This window comes from Parus major, chromosome 1A (assembly GCF_001522545.3).
Source record: "Parus major isolate Abel chromosome 1A, Parus_major1.1, whole genome shotgun sequence".
In the NCBI taxonomy this organism is placed as follows: Eukaryota; Metazoa; Chordata; class Aves; order Passeriformes; family Paridae; genus Parus; species Parus major.
In genome coordinates this window covers 27,004,517-27,022,034 of record NC_031773.1, presented here as the reverse complement: position 1 = coordinate 27,022,034, position 17,518 = coordinate 27,004,517, and the positions used below count along the sequence as shown (strand labels likewise).

Genomic DNA, 17,518 nt, shown 5'->3' with positions numbered 1-17,518 from the left:
TCCCCTGTCCCTGAAGTCTGCAAAATGGATTATCATCCTAGATAGATAGATACATAAGGTTACATTTTTAAGGCTCAAAGTATTCACTAACAGTCCATACTAACCGGCTCCCATTTACAAGCAATTCTGTTCCTTTGCTCCAGGAGAATTTTGGCTTAGGAGCAGCTTTGGGCTTGCATTCAATGATTACACGGCCTCCTTTAGCTGCTAGGATTTTCTTCTTCATAGGGTTCAGTTCAAAAGTAGGAGGTGAAGCTGAAAGCAAAAATTAACACAAATACTACTGTTAGTGGTTTTAGTGCAAAACAGAATTTGTTTGCAACATACAACAAATGAAAGAACTATTGAATTGTTTACAAATGTTCATTATTCAGACTAGTGGAAAAATATTAATGATACAGAGATGTTCTGGGAAGTACAGGGTGATCTACAAGAAACACAAAAAATCATTACATAGTTCTGTGCTGTGTTACACAAGAGGTTTCTTTCTATTGATTTCTGAACTTTCATCTGAGTTTAATCTAACAAGATCAAAGTCCACTGAAAGTTCCTCCCTTTCAAAAGGCCTTTTGATCAGCCCTAATAAAATTCAGATTCCTGGAGATAAATTTCTTTAACAAGTTGCTCACTCAATCATAATTCCAAAGAATAGTTTGGTTTACTTTTCAGTGGTTTTAACCCTCTCTACAAACTAAAATTGTGCCCTTATTCTTTGTGGTTTTATTTGGCCAGCTGGTTTTAGGTGCACTCTCAGATATACAAGAATATTGAGACATGACTGTCATAAGCACCACACTTATGTCTCTGAGACAGATCCCTGCTTATTAACTTGCTCTTTATTTGAAACCAAATAAAAGAAAAAAAGCTTTTAATTATTTTGCATCTTGGCATCTTTAATCATGCCAGAAAGTGTGTGCACAGCCTGAGGAAAAAAGGCTATTATTTCATTACAGAAGTACAGAGCAAAACTCTGATGAATATCCAACGCTGAATTTTGAAAATGCACATATAAAAAGTGCTCATTTTGTGTAAACCAAGCTGGTAGTGAGTACATAGTAATGGAAGAACAGTGTAGAAAGAAGCACTGTTGTGCAATGGGTTGAGATTAGCAAAAATTAAAATGCTCCTTAACCAGTTTTGCAAGCTTAAAAATGTAGGCTGCAACTCTGTGTGCTTCCTATAACTTCAGCACTATGAGTTCCTCTGAGGAGGAACAGCAGGGAACAAGTATTATAAATACAAACAGAAAACATGCCCCACAAGCTGGTAAATTTATTCCTCAAGTTGTCAAAAACCAGCTAGAGAGCTCAAATAAACTCCACCTCACCTAGACTGAGTGAGAGTCCTTAGCTTCATCCTCACAGGAATCTCTTACCAAAGAGTATTTGCAAATATGTTTACTTCTGTCTTACTCAACCCTGAAATAGTAAATGGAGAAATAGTCTCACTGACCCACAATCTTCAGTTCAGCATTTGCGTAAATAATTCCGTGCATGTTTTCTGCTATGCACTGGTACATGCCGGCATCGTCAAAGGTCAGACTTTGAATTCTTAGTTCACCTTTCCGGAACTAAAACACAGAATTGATAAAATGACAAGATATTAACATAAACTACATGAGCTGAAGAATCCACACCCATCCGCATTCTTTCCTTTTCCCCCCCACCTTTTTCAGTGACATTGGGGGTTCACCTTCTTTTAAAGAAAGGTTCATTGTCATTCAATACTTAAGTTTCTGAAAAAGGCCAGTAGATAAATTTACTCTCTAGTCCCCTGTTATCATATCAATGCAAACACTACTGATTCAGAAATAAGAAACAAGGAATTAAATTAATTTTATGCCCATAAGCTTTGTTATGCCATGCTTACTGGTTAGTACTTTCTGTTGTTACATCATTGTTACAGGAAAAAGCCTAATCAAGTCCCACTGAGATGGGAGTTTTTCAGGAGATTCCTCTGGGAGATAGTACAAATTATTTTTTATTGCTTTGTTTTAATAGAAAAAGAAAAAAATAGTCAATCAAAATAGCTAGTTAATGTGGGATATTTTGTAAATTACAAACCGACATCAATCAGTTTTTGAAAGATCATGTTAATGTATTCTGGTTTTTATGTAAAAATCAAGCTGAAAGCTTTAACTCTTGTATGTAAGTACATTGGAGTGCATGGAGCAGTGGAAGATTAAGAGAATAGTACTTAGCTGAAAAGAGAAATTAAAAGAAACATTTATCTGACTGTTTAATGTGAAGATGTTTTAATCAGATTTTATACAAGGAATCTTTGTTGTGCACTAAATGAAATGCCTAATTACTAGTTATCTGATTTAGAAACAAATTATATTTTCAAGGCAATTAACATATTTCTGCTATCTTCCATTTGGAAATCATCTTATCATAGTAACACACAGCATAATCTGGTGTACTACTGGAGACTTACCCACTGTGTTCTGCAATCCAGTATGCAGACTTTGTTAGTGAAAGCCAAGTTCAGTGGGGACCAGCAAGTAACTTAAATTATTTGTCTGCAAGAACTAACAAAGCTAGACAAAAACATTGTTTTTCCCTTGTTTAAGCCACCTCCATATATATATAGGAGACGGTGATATCTCTGTTTTCCCTCCAACATCATACATTTTTCTTAAGATATACAGTCAAAAACCAAGCTGCCTCACTGTTTTTTTTTTTGTTTGTTTGCCAAGATAAGGGTCACCACAGCTCAGCAGATGCAGAGCTGCATTGTGCCCTTGTATTCTCTTCTTTTTTAATGGCTTCTCATATAGTGTAAGCAATAGGCTTTGAATATACTGTTGAAATGCCTGAATAGGTTTTTCTCAGAGAAGTTGTGAATGTCTCATCCCAGGAATTGTTCAAGGGCAGGCTGGATGGAGTTCTGAGCAACCAGGGCTGGTGAAAGGTACCCTTGCCCATGGCTAGAGGGTTGGAACTAAACAACTTTTAAGGCATCTTCCAACACAAACCATTCTCTGATTCCATGGTTCTAGGACAGCAAATCTACTTTATCTAAACCAAATATCCAATGTAATAGAATTAAATTATCAAACAGTACTTCTTTAAAAGTCTTTTAAACATCACCTAAACATTTGCAACACTGTGTCTAGAAATAAATGTGAGAAAATACAGGATATAGAACGACTACTGATAATTAAAAAACTATCTTTATTGTCATAACTATCTATATAACATTGTCTGACTATTTTGACATCTTTTTAAAAAGACATTCATGTTTAATGTGGTAAAAAGGATTAATTTTAAAATTAAGCTGATGGACATTTTTTATCCAGAGTGAAGAGCATTTTACTTAAACAGGCCTGGAGAAAAAGGGATATCCACCTCCTAAACATGTGGTCAAAAGTTAAGTTCATAATTCAAAGCTGAATACTAAATAGCCTGAAGATATAAGAGAATACTGAGATGCAACCTTAAAAATAGATTTAATGCCTCATGCAAGTCGCAACAGCAAATATTTGGACCATTGTAATTAATTTTCCTTTAACCTTTTAATAATGCATGCTTCAAAAAGCTGTTTCCATGAGCAAAGCACTTAAGCCTGTGTTACCTACAGCAATACACTCACCGAGGCACCATTCTTCAGCCACCTAATTGATGGAATAGGCTTGCCTGTAGCTACACAAGGCCAGTACAGGTCACTGCCTATATCCCTTTCTGTGTCATTGATATGTTCTACCCACTCAGGAGCAGCTGCAGAATAAAATACATAAGACATTGTAAATATAGCACATACATATTTAATTAGCATTATTTTGTATTAATTTCACTGCTTTTTCCATGATACTTAAACAGGCCTCTCAAATGATAACTCAGCAATGCACCAGCACAAAAAAGAAATAAGGTATTTTTTTGTTCTGTTTTGTCTTACAACATAGATTCAAAAAAGCTTCAAACTATTTTTTATGAGAAGAAGATATGGAATTGAAATAATAGTTCCTGAATGACAGAAGACATAAGATATTACCACATATATTGATCTGTAGATTATTCAGTGTGGAAATTACTCAGTAGCACTGTGAAAATGATTGTTAAATGACATGAAATTGTGCAAAACTGTATGTACTGAAGGGATCTCCAAGAAATTATTCTCATGGTCCAAAGAGTATATGTATGAAATTAATATTGAAAATAGTCCAGTATATTTGTATTTGCTAAGCAAACAAACCAATTTATAAGCTTTACTTATTATAAGCAGTAATAATTTTCCCACACTAATTCTGAGTTTGACCTACTGAAGTTCTAGCACTTAACTGAGGATCCCAACTCAGAAGATCTTCTGTACAGCCAATGAAAGAGACATAAATCTTCTGAGGGTGGTTCAGATGTTATGTGTGACCTATTCATGTCAATATTTTGTGGCATAAACCTCAGACAAGAAGCCAAGTTACTTGGGATGATTTCATTATGAGCAATTGGTTACCTAATTTAACCAAATGCATAAGGGGAAGTGACAGAGGTGGAATAAAGAACTGTGCATAGCTAGTAAGACAGAGAGCTAAGACAGAAAACACAAACAAAACGAGAGAACAAGAAATCCTAACAACCTAATGGTGTCTTTTATTCCCAGAAGTTCTTTCACTATGAATACTAAAAATTAATTTAATTTACATTATATGTACGTATGTTAACACAGAACTGTCAAACTGTATCTACCAGCTATCATAACCAGACAAACTGAGTAATCTTCCACTTAATACATAAATATCATGCCTGACATTTAATGCAAGATTTTTGATGCTGCTCTATTAACTTGAACAGCAGTGTGTGAGTATGATAGTATGAATCAACACTGACATCAACTGTGAAAACAGATATTTCCAACATGAGTAAAGCAACACATATCATCAAGAATAAAATTGTTCTTCCTACCTTGTACATAAACTCTTGCTTGATGTTTATCTTTTCCTTTATAGTTTTCAGCTTCACACTCATAAAGTCCTTCATCTTCATACTGAATATTGAAGATTTTAAGAACTGCACCAGACATGCTTATCTCAGCAGAGGCTGGCAAGGGTTCAAGGTATTTACTCCATCTGAGTTCAGGAACCGGACTTGAAAAGGTACAGTAAAGTACAAATCAGCGTGTTCAAGAACTGGCGGTTAAATTGCAGACTACAAAAAGAGCATTTGATCATGAAATATATATTTTCACTCCCTGAAATATGAAAGCAATTCGTGCTATACAATAACTTTAAAACACACTTACTTTCCAAGAGCAAAACACTCCAGTGTGACATTTTGCCCCAGGAGAGCGTACGTGTCCTTGAACTTCACCTTGATATCAGCAGGATATACTTTTGCTCCTAATATAAAAAAAAAAAAAAGATTCTAAGAAAAGGCATGTCAGAAAGTTATACAGCTATTTAAAATTTCCACAATTCAATAAAACTTTTATTAATATTCCAGACAAAATTTTTCTTTACCCTGAATAAGCAGCCTGTCAATTCATAAAGTCTGACTAAGCACTGAACTTTTACTAGTAAGGCATAATTGTTTTACTTAGCAACTAGTTATCTTTCTCTGGATGACAAATCCTAACATTTTTTCCAGAATTTCTATTTGCATTTGAAGCATGATGATGGACTCTGTGTGTGGGTAGACAAAAACCTGTCTGTTTTCCATGGGTTTTTTACTTGATAAAATATTTTGAATTATTTTGAATTTAAGCTAAATTTTATCTCAGTAAGGGTATGAAGGAGCTAGAGCAAGCACATCTGCAGTTTAATGATGCACAGGGATGTAAATGTAATCAGATTTCCCTACTATCAATCCCTGTAGGAACCCTCTTGCAGCTCTAGATGAAGATGGCAGTGTGAATACCGGAATATTTGGTCAAAGATCGTTAATTTAAAATTATATGCATCCAATCAGTAATATGGAAAACTGTACAGATAAAAGGGTCAATGAAAAATTGATAATCAATTCATGAGAATTTAGTGACTGACAGTCTGAAGTGGCAAAGGGAATTTGGTTCCTATTTGGAAAACATGCAGTTCTCCTGAAGAAATGATGACAAATAATCCAGTAACACAAAGTCACAGAGGTGTTTTAGGAGATTGACCATGAGACACAAAGCTCTTAGGCCACCGTTGGATAGGAAGTTTCATCAGGGGAAAAGGATTATCCTCTTTCATGGGGGATTTTCTGGGGGGAAAAAAGTAAATCCTGAAGCTGTTCATCAACACTTACATGAAGTTTCTGCTTTACAGCCATACTCCTCTGAACCAATGCCAAGACTAGAAAAGATATTGAAGATTTTGGGATAAGATCAGGGGCTTATCACATAAAAGAGATGGGAATTCTGGGAGTAAGAACTCTGTTCTCAGTGATTTGGAAAGAAATTTGAGAATTAATCCATGGAGATTTCTTTCAGAAAATTTGCACTGTGGATGGGAATGATTTATACTTTTGCATCTGAAATATCAAGTAACATTGTGCAATAGCCATTATAACTTGCCATATAATTCCCCTTACAGAAAGGAAAGTAGGTATGAACTAGGAAAATTATAATACAAACAGTTAAAATGCTCTGCATAGTATTTCAAATAAATACTTACGATCAGATTGCGGAATAAGTGGAATAAATTTACTGAATACACTCTTTGTTATCGAAGGGCTGGACACAAAACATGAGTAATTGCCCTTATCTGATGCTTCCACATTTGCAATGTAGAGATTGCCATTCGTCTGTGACACAAATCGTCGTTTATCCAAAGCAATGAACACTGGGAACTCATTTAGAAGCCAGCGATAACTGAGGTCATCTGGAGGAAAATATTTTAATCAATATTAAAACCCAACACTATCAGCTACTTAAACCAAAGAATACTGTCTGCATATAAATCATTTGAGTCTGATTTCTAGGTTATGATCTTTTTTTTGGAGAGGCAACTATGTGAGAGAAATTTATACATCTTTACGTGTATATTTATTTTTACATATCGATTTACATTTATATTACTGTGTCAGAAGCCAGCTCATTCCTGTCTACACTGAACACTGGGGCACTGCTGCTGTCAGTGCAGGTTACTGGGGACCTGTGCACACCTTGTCCTGGGCACAGCCATCCCACAGGAACTGGAGTGGGATGGGATGGGATGGGATGGGATGGGATGGGATGGGATGGGATGGGATGNATGGGATGGGATGGGATGGGATGGGATGGGATGGGATGGGATGGGATGGGATGGGATGGGATGGGATGGGATGGGATGGGATGGCATGGCATGGCATGGTATGGCACGGCATGGCATGGCATGGCATGGGATGGCATGGGATGGGACGGGACGAGACAGGATGGGATGGGATAGGATGGGAGAGGCAGCTGGGTCTTGACCTTATGCAACTAAGAAGCTGGGAAATTTTCACCAGTCTTATGATTTAGACAAAACCTTAGAATATTTTAACTAGTAATATGTCTTCCTTCTTCAGTTTCTTGGAATGCTTAAAGTGAGCATGACAACTAAATCATTATTCCATTTTACAAGGTAATCATTATTCCATTTTACAAGGTGGAAGAGATGCTAACGGCCGATTTCATATCTCATGATGGAACTCCAGATGCTTGTGATTACAGGTATGATCCCTGCAGAGCTCTTCAGTAGCTAATGATGAGAAAAAGTCACTTCCAGAGAATAAATAAGCTCATCTCTGACTCTCTGGGGGTGCTTCTGATGTTCCATGATTTTAATAGAAGCCCACGATCATAGAAGTTGAGGTGACTTTACTAGGTGGAATGAATGGGCAAAATATCGTCAACGACAAACATATTCAAAACAGAAACCTAACTTAAGTGATGCTTCTCAAGCAGCACAAAAGTTACTGTTTGAGTAAATAGAAAGGTCACTTGCAAAAATAAATATTTATTTATCTTTTGCTCTTGAGACATTGAAAATGAAGCACTTTTAGCTGAATTACCTGGGTAGTGGTAAGGAGGCTCACAAAGAAGCACTGCTCCAACACCTTCTCGCACTTTAACCTCATAACGCTCCTCAGGTGGAAAGGGATCCAGATCTAGTTTTTAAAAAAGCAAGGGGAGGAGAATAAGGATTTTAAATACAGCAAATTTTATTATTATCATTACTTTCAGTCCTGTAGAAATTAGTATAGAAATGCATCAATACATAGCAAATAGAAACCTGTTGACCCCTAAAGCCAGTTTTGCTTATTTGTCATTACCAAATGAATTTTTATTTCACATTATTTTTGTCATCATAATTGTAAATGCCAGGGAAAGGAAAAAAGTGATGCAGACTTTATCCCTAAGAGTAGTTAGGTTTAAAATATTTTAATGAGTTTTAAGGCACTGTATCTATAAAGTATGTACAGTATTCTCAGATGGACTAATTGACAAATTATATGAGAGAATGTGGGCTTTGTTCCACAATTTCAGTAAACTTAACAGCAAAACAAAATTACAGCTGGTCAAAACTTTTGAACTCTTCTAAATGATGGTTGACATTTTTCAGTCTGTTTATGCATAAGCAAAAGAAAAAAAATACACTAAAGATCAGACATTTTTTATAATAATTTTACCAACTATATTCAGTTCTTTAGAAACAGTGATTGTAGAAAGAAATGTTTTTATAGATGATCATTAAAAAGGAGAAAGGAAGAAATACAACAGTATATAGAAGAATGAAAGCAGGTGCTTTTTTTAACAGATATGTATCAGCTTTCAGATATCTTTTCACTATTCCTTACCTCTTTGCCCTATTTTAGTTTACATATTGAAATATTGTATATTAGGGTTCTGTTCAGCATAGTTTTTCAGTACACTATCAACATTCAGCTCATGCAGCAAGTGAACTGGAAGGCTCTGGAAACATGCCTCAGACTGTTTTGGTTCTATTTTTTTCAGGTTTATTGGTTTAATTTTTCTATCCTATTGACTATTCAGGACTGACACGACTGAAGCCTGGTTGAGGTATAAATAAATATTCCATAAATGGAGTGTTGATGTTTTCTCCATCAAAAGGACGTAACAACCTGGCCTTCAATTTTTTTCTAGAAGATACACTAGGTAAATACAGACTAAGACTTATCAATGATGATTTGATGCACCAGCTCATCACAGCTTCTGACTTTCTCTAATATTTGTGGTCCCACATTCTCACAACTATCAGAAAGCTGAACTTTTCAGTACATGTTTGATCTTACACAGCAAGAAATGAATTCTACTTATGGAGACTGGTTAAAGACAAGGGGCACCAAAGCCTCAGTGTCAGGGCACCCAGGGCTTTGTGAATGGACCCCAGTTAGAGTGGATTCCTTTTTTGGGGGATTCCCTTTTTTGCCTTCTGATGATAAAATATATCTGGGGAGAAGGTAACTTAAAGCAAAATCAAACAAAAATCCCAAACACTATCTTAAGTCCATAAAATTCTGCATTACTCTTCATTTAGTACATCACTTTTTAAAAATTCATGTATTTGGTGATATGCAGTTCTGTACATGTACATGTATATGTCTTCACAAGACTAGCTCCTGACTGTCAGAAGCTGATAGAAATTTCCCCCAGAAGGTTTTTTTTCATTGTAGCCTAGGAGTGGGGGCATACTTTACTATCAAGTGCTGTTCATTCCTCCTGCAGTTGTGTTTGCACTACACCTCATCACCATATGCCCTCACTTGAGTCTTTCATCTGTGACTATTTCCCCTCAGGTCCTACCATGATTTTAAAAGAGTCTGGACATTATTATCTCCAGATCTGGCTCCATGAGTCTTTCAATTAATAATTCAACAATAACTCACTGGGAAGGTTGTAATGTTATGTCAGCTGAATGCTAAATATAAAGTGCTTACAAAGTTATTTTGTATCAATCTCTGCAGACTAAGACACTTAGGTGCTGTTTTTATAGAATAATAGATATACAGCACACGTTAGCAGAATACACTGCAGTGTGAAACATTGGGCATTCCTAGCTAATCATAATTTTTCTATATTCTGATATAAACAATGGCTTACATCCAAAACTCAGAGTGGCTTCACTGCTTCTGACAGTTCCAAACTCATTTGACACGACACAGACGTATTTTCCAGCATCCCTTGATTTCTCTGGATTACTGATAATGAGTCTGCCTCCCACCATACTGTAGCGCTCCTTTGTTAAATCAATATCCCAGTTGTTGAGTTTCCACCTATTAAAAAAGAAAAACCAGATGTAAGATTTGACCCCAAAAAGCAAACCTGGTAAAAAAACATGATGTGAAAAATAACTTATAAATTCTGACAAACTATGCAGGCAGTTATTAATATACTTCTATACAAGTTTTAAGTTTTCTTTCAGCAAAAGGCACAGATTTGAAGTCTTTTAAACATAACAATGTCAGTTCTTCCTTCTTAGAGATGTAACTTAGTTTGTTAAAACATAGTTGTTTGCCAAGCAGTAAGAGATACTAGTGATGACTGTGAATGAGCTGCCACCAATCACATGGATTTTAAACCCATCTCAAATAAATATCTAAGGCCAGACTGGATAAAAAATATATTCCCACTGCACTTTTAAAGTATGGAGTAATGAGAGACTTTTTTAAACCCGCTTCAGATAATGAAAATGCTTTATAAAACAACGTGCCAGTAAAGTCAGTGCAAAAACTGTGGCATGCTTCATTTAAGACCTATTTACTGCTACTTCAGTAAACTGCTGGACACTCTTCCCTTAGTTATGGTAAAACCCCACAGCCAATACAGTGAATTACGGTAATTTTCACTTAAGAAATTAAGATGTTAATTGGCGGCCCAGTTCTGATCGATTTCTACTCGTTTTAAGAAATGTTAAAAAACACGGAGTGGGTAGCAGGACTCATGATTTATATTTGTGTCTATTACTGCGCCCACAAGAGGGAGCCCGTTACCTTAGAAAGGACCTGCCTGGTTCCTGGGCACAAATCGCAAAGATGAAACTTTAATACATTTAAAGATCATCAAATCATTTCTCCATAAATATTTTCTTTTTTCATAAGGTAAGGTTAGACATTAGTGTTTGACAATGATAACACACACACACCACCTGTTCATTCACTATTGAAGATGTACCAAAATATGCAGAGTTCTCATTTGGAATTGGAACTTGCAATTGCCATAGAAAAAAATAGTAGTAAGAGTGACATAAAAAAAATAAAAATTAAAAAAGAATCTAATTAAATAGAAGATTTTTAAAGATACAGCACTTTGATAGAATGCCAGAGTTATCACTTCAGTCCTGTGAGACATACTATATGTCTGTGTTACAAAATATCAGTTCAGAAATATCTAGGTATAAATGTCCTGAGGATAGCTCATCCTGCCATGAAAATGGCAGGAAGGACTTATTTACCTCTGAGACAGAAGAATTTTGGCTTGATAAATGTTAGATGGCTGAGATGAAAATAACATATTGAGATACACTATATAATGTGTCAAGAAATAAGAAAAGTGGCCTTATTCTCTACTGCAATTATCATCACATCACCTATCAGTGCTAATTGTCAGATCTGTACCTAGAGAGAGAAGTTCTGGGGTGCAATGCAATTCTTTAAGAGTGATTTTGCTAGCTCAGATTTTGCTGAGCCCAAAACTGTTAAAGAAGAATGTCAAAATTTATTTAGAGACTGTAATAATCTATAGATGGTTTGTTTGCAGTCTTGCAAACAGGGTTGGGGGCATCTCTGGACCAGCTGTAAGGGATGGGGAAGTACATCAAAGGGTATCAAATTTTAGCATTATGTAATCTCTCCACACTTTCCAAGCATGGCAAGAGGAAGTAAGCATAACAAAATGTCATGTAGCAGGATCATATTCAAATGGTGGCTCTGTACAGGTAAGCAACCTGTTAGCATCTTTTTAAAAGTGGCAATGAAGATGAAATAAGCTGTTTTGATGGAGGAATACCATAGCTGACTGCAATACTGTAGCAGGTTAAAAGAATAGCCAGTAGACCTGATAGGTTTTTCTGTTCTAGAAACCAGTCTGGGAAAACACATAAGTGAGTACTGGGGGCAGGTCACAGGGTAATTTACTGAAATGGATCTCTTTTGCTGGCAAGATACTGTGTCTGTCTCTAGTAAAATGACAGTAGTTTTCTTCCTATGATCAGATTGCAATTTAGTCACAGTCTTAATACTGATAGTCTTAAGTACATTTCTCTTTACACAATGAGCAGATAATGACTAACAAACTCACATGAATGCACAACAAAGCATTGCTTTCTACAATAATATAAATATTGTGAATGAAATCATGTGGGAATCTGTATTAAAAGTAGTAGAGATGTTTACTCAGAACAAAGTTTTTCCTGCCTTCAGTAGCATAGCTGACACATTTTTGATCACTGCTCTGCCACACACTGGATGAAAAAGCAACATGGGATGTAGAATATCCAGGTTCAACAATCAATACTTCTCTGTTCAAAGCAAAATAGAATAAAAAAAAGCCATTCTGAATCAAAAAGAGCAAAGACCCAAATCTCAGTAAACTTCAGGTTAAGACAGAAAGATAACTTCTTTTTTTTTAATGGTCACTTTTTTTTTAGTTTACATATGGATCAGTGTTTCCTTCAAAAGCTGAAAATCTTTAACATAATATTGTTATTAACACTGTTTAATCAGTTTTTAACACTGATTAGACATTTTGGCAAATCAAACCAAGTTTGAGTCTTTCTCAAAAACTGCGTATCTACCCATTTTTTCCTGCCTTGAAGCCTTAGCTGCAACCTTGTAAGACAGTCAATCATTTAATAACACAATCTGAAATAGCTGCTGAATCAAACATGCAAGATCTGAAAATCAAAACAGGAGATGTTACCTGTAAGTAGGAAAAGGAACTGCTCGAGCTCTGCAGTTCATTGAAACTTGTCCATCTGAAGATTCTTCTGGATAGATGGTATCAATAGGTTGCTCTTCAAAAACAGGTCCATAACCTTTGTTTCCTTCCTCTGAAAATAGAATAGAGTTTCAAATTAATCACTTTTTAACTAGCAGTCAAACTGAAGGCAAACTTGCATCACACATTCAAGAATCAAAATGTGAAGGCAAAATAGTGACTCACCCAAAGTAAAATTCTGACTCCTGCCTTCTGAGAACCAAAGTAACTCACATTCTGTTCCTCTAATACTACCCCTTGTGCCTCCCCTGATGAAATTACTTATTAGTCACTGTTTAGGCCAAATGTAGAGATAATTAGGAACTGAAGATACATCCCTTAGGAATACAGTGAGACCAACTTACTTAACCAAAAAGAAAAAATTCTGATCAAAGAAGTCCACATCCAAAACAACTACTCATAGTTATTCCTTATCCTATAACCTAATCATCTCCAATGATTTTATGTATTCAGAAAGAATCTTTTTTTACATCAGACTGAAAAAAACACCTTATGTTTGGTATCAAAGCCAAAAATTACATTATATCACACCTGTCTTTCCTTTTAAGCTGAGGTATCTATTAACCTCTACACTCCAAAAAAATCCAATTTTAAAAAGGTCCTACACTGAAAATAATTTCAGCTTGCAAAGTCAAGCATTTAAAGGTGAATAAATGTAAAATATGTTTGAACACAAACTGTGGTTTGTAATCTTTATCCTTCATTTGTGGATGCTGTTGTAAAGTTGGTAGGGTCTGCTGACCCCTGCTGCACTCTCTTCTCCTTTATCTCCTCCAAGCATACAAGGTTGCTCTTTGGGGTCTAAGAAGCAAGACTAAGGGCAAAGTTGGAATATTCTGGGAAAATTCTTAGTAAATCTAGGGGTTTTTTTTCTGCAATAATGCCAAATATGCATTCTAGGTACAGAATGACTCTCTGAGGAGGCAGTGGATGCTCCATATAGATAAAATTTTGAGACAACACACTTGTCTAATTCTCACAGGTCTCTACCGAGACTGAAATAACAGTATGGACACTTGTAAACAAATTCATGGGAGAACAAAGGTGTACATGACTGCTAACAGGTTCACTTTCCCTTCAAGTTCAGAGCCTTGCCCCAAATCCTAGAGATGCCAGAGACTTGTAAAATGACTGCAAGAATCTTCTAATACAAGGGAAAGAAAAAACAAACATATTTTTTAACTAATAATATCTTCAGAGATGGCTGAATAATTTAACTCAAAAGCAATGGTTATGGATGGAAAAATCCTAACTTTTTGCAGTAGTGTCTGTGCTGACTATAAAGATTTGCTACATATCTTGTAATTTAAAAAAACCTTCTCAGATAAGTAAATAAACAGGCAATGTAAAGTATTAATGTTCTTTAATCAAATGATGACTTTGTACTCATTCCCTTAGAAGTCCTAAAGTTTGGTCCTAAAACATTTTAGATTAAATTAGACAGTTTGTAGGAAACCTATAAGAGTTTCTCTATATACGTAAAGAATGTGAATTATACCAGTATAAAAATACCACATATGCATAAAACACTCTTTCTGCAGATATCTTTTTTGTTGTTTCTAAATTCCCTGTTCATAGATGGATACTGGATTACAGCACTAGAAAAAGACTGCAGATAAAAAGCAAGTTCCCTTTCAACTTCGAATCTGGTGAAGAAAAGTCACGATTTCCCTTGAGGACAGCAGCAGATACAGAAGACACTGTTACGCTGTGAGATATATGGTCAGGCAATTTAATTAAAAAAAATTAATTTATGTAATGAGAATTGTTTCAAAGAAGCAAAGAAGAACAGCTAGAAAGGCAGAGCTTTTGAACAATGGTCTACTTTTTTTCCATATTTTAAAGCACAACACAATGTAAAATTCTACACACTGCTAGACCAAAAGAAGAGCTAATTTCAGACCACAAAGTCAAGATTCATGTACTTGCTCAGAGACTGGAATGACTAAGCCAGAAACCTGATGGCATGTTTCTCTGCAGTGCTTAAATATGAATACAGAATACCAACAGCCTCTAGCAGCAAATAGACATATCATATGCAGCTGACTCTTCACCTTAGGACTCAAACGATGTTACAGAGCACTTAGGCATTTCATGGCATGCATTTTTAATGCTGCCAGCACTATTAATTATACTGAGTGAACTCCTGCTTCTCACACCTATCAAATGTGCTTTATAAAGGCACTTCTGATGAAATCTATTATGAATTTGGTTTCAGGTGTCTGTCTGAGCAGAATAAGATGTGCACACTGAATTTCAGGTATGACAAACAATAAACCTTTCATTCTCAGACACAAGGTGAGCATGGACCAATAATATGAAACAGTACATAGGAGAAAAGAGAAGAGAAGAGAAAGGGGTCGTGAAAAGATCTGCAAGAAATGTTCACACTTTAAGTGAAGTACCATGACTGTGTGACAAAGTTTGGAGGGTGACAAAGGGAAGACTAAGAGTACAAAGAAAAGCACCAGGTCACTGAAGTTGTTTCTACATAAAAAAGAGAAGTAGAGAAAGAAAAAGAAAATGGATATATTAGGCAAACTGAGTATGTGATGAAGAGCACATTTCCTATGTTTGGGTCCTGCTTTAGACAAGAGGATGGACTATATGACCTCTCAAACAGTGCCCTAAGTTATGGGTAAATTTCTTGTGATTTGTATTTTAAACTGGAGCAGCAGCTATCACCTGACTATTGGAGGCACTCCTCAGTGAATACTGAAAACAAGACTCAGACCTTTAAATAGTGCTAAAATGTATTAGGAAGTTTGTGCAAAGGTCAAGAAAATCTTTTCTCAAGTGATGAGATTATGGATCCTGTACAGGAATCTTTCCCTCTGGAAGGTGGTCCTGTCATCCATTCCCTGTGACATTTTCTAATGAGTCCTCTTTTATTTCTGCTTCCTGTACACCTATCTATTTCCCTGGCACTTAATATTGCCAAAAGTGCCTGCCTGAGACAGTCGTTGGGTGTGAATATTGATCCACCCGAAAGTGTTGTATCCAGTTACATATTTTAACATGAGAGAGGGACAAAGATCTGTTAACATAGTGCATGGCTAGATTAACCTTGAGTGCTAAAGGATGCTGAATGTAAGAGCCTTGGAGTCATTCATTATCAGTTTAACTAAACTGTCAGGCTCTGCATTAGCCTTGCAAGACCAGAAACCATTTGATATTTAGAAGTAGATCTTGTACTGTTTTCAATATGTTAGAGAAACGAGGATCCACTTGTGTCTGAGAAGCTCATGCTCAGAAACAAGATGGTCTGGGAATGAGCCAAAGTATCTCTACCAGGTGTGCAGGAACATAAGCAGCGCACTTCCACATTTCTGAGCACCGTGATCACCAAACACATTATGGTTATTTATTTATGAGTGTCAAGCACTTGACAATAGCATGAAATAGTTTTCTAAGATCCAAGCAGGGATAAGACAAACAAGGTAAACAGGTATTAAGTATATCAAGTATATTCATCCACTTCTTTTTTTTTTGGAAGAAAATTATCTCTCTTAGAGAATGTGAGTAATTCTGTATGCTGTGATAAAAAGCTTTAAATAATGTACATTCTAGCCCTTACTTCAGAAATGCCTTCTTGAACCTACTATTCTGGAAAATGTCCAAGCATGAATAATTTAAGGTTTGGGGGCTTGATTGTTTTATTTACTTCTCTCAGTCATGTGGGGAAGCTTATGTGCTGATGCAGTGATGTGTTCATGTTAAAACACTTCATAATGTAGCATCATGATGATGGAGAAGAGAGGGGCACATCATAAATGTAAGTCATCAAGAGACTAAAGGGAAATCATTTTCCATGAGCCAGCCAGCACTCAAACAGAAAAGGTAACCACTCCAGCACTCTCACTTCATATGACATGAAAGACTAAGATTGTTTTGGGGAAGGCTGCCTCTATTTTTCTGGACCCAAAGAAGCAAGAGAATTACTTCTATATCCTATGTGCCAGTGAGGACATTGAAGAGCCACATAGTTAATGATGTAGTTTCTCCTTTATAACAAGTTTCAAGTGTGAAAAGCTCCAGCCCCTGGCAGAGCAAGTTTCTCCACTTGTGCCTAACAGGGTACAGTTTTCTTGTCTTCTCATACTGTTAAGAGGAATGTCAGCCAATACCAATTAATGTATTTTAAACATATTCAGATTTTCCTATTCAATATTGAAATTTTTAGGTGGTTCTTCCTTGAAAATCTAAGTGTTACTTCAAAAGAGACTGAAGAGCCCAACATGTTGATCCCATGGGAAAACCAGTGACCGGCAAATTAGGGTTGAAGCTAAAGTGCCTTAGTTATTCTGCACAATCTCCCCACACAAGCCCTCCTGGTGCATATGAAATACCAGAAACACACTCAGAAATTCAGCAAGCTGTCTAACAGCATCCCCATGTACTCATTAAAAACAACTGCCTTGCACTGAGAGGCTCTGCATCTTATTGGCTTTCTTGTTTCACCAGCCTTCTCTACAGTTCCAGTACCTTGTGATTTTTGGAAATTTTGTAGCCTAAAAAGCAGAAGGGCTTTTGACATTTTTACCCCTAGACTATTGCCTCATTTTGCACAATTCAGAATAGTTTACTAGAGCTAAAAGTTGCCTTTTAAGGCATGATCTGACCTAAA

General features: G+C 36.1%; 1 protein-coding gene across 1 annotated transcript in view; it reads right to left on the bottom strand.

The window, feature by feature from the left end:
* CNTN1 (contactin 1) overlaps nt 1–17,518 on the bottom strand; it is a 207,860-nt gene that overhangs the window by 54,153 nt on the left and 136,189 nt on the right. Inside the window, exons 4-12 of the mRNA XM_015629012.2 lie at nt 12,814–12,943; nt 9,997–10,169; nt 7,947–8,042; nt 6,587–6,793; nt 5,236–5,332; nt 4,899–5,080; nt 3,595–3,719; nt 1,453–1,570; nt 105–255 (exon numbers count right to left, since the gene is read on the bottom strand). Coding sequence (XP_015484498.1) covers nt 105–255; nt 1,453–1,570; nt 3,595–3,719; nt 4,899–5,080; nt 5,236–5,332; nt 6,587–6,793; nt 7,947–8,042; nt 9,997–10,169; nt 12,814–12,943 — 1,279 coding nt within the window. The remainder of the gene's footprint in view (nt 1–104; nt 256–1,452; nt 1,571–3,594; nt 3,720–4,898; nt 5,081–5,235; nt 5,333–6,586; nt 6,794–7,946; nt 8,043–9,996; nt 10,170–12,813; nt 12,944–17,518) is intronic.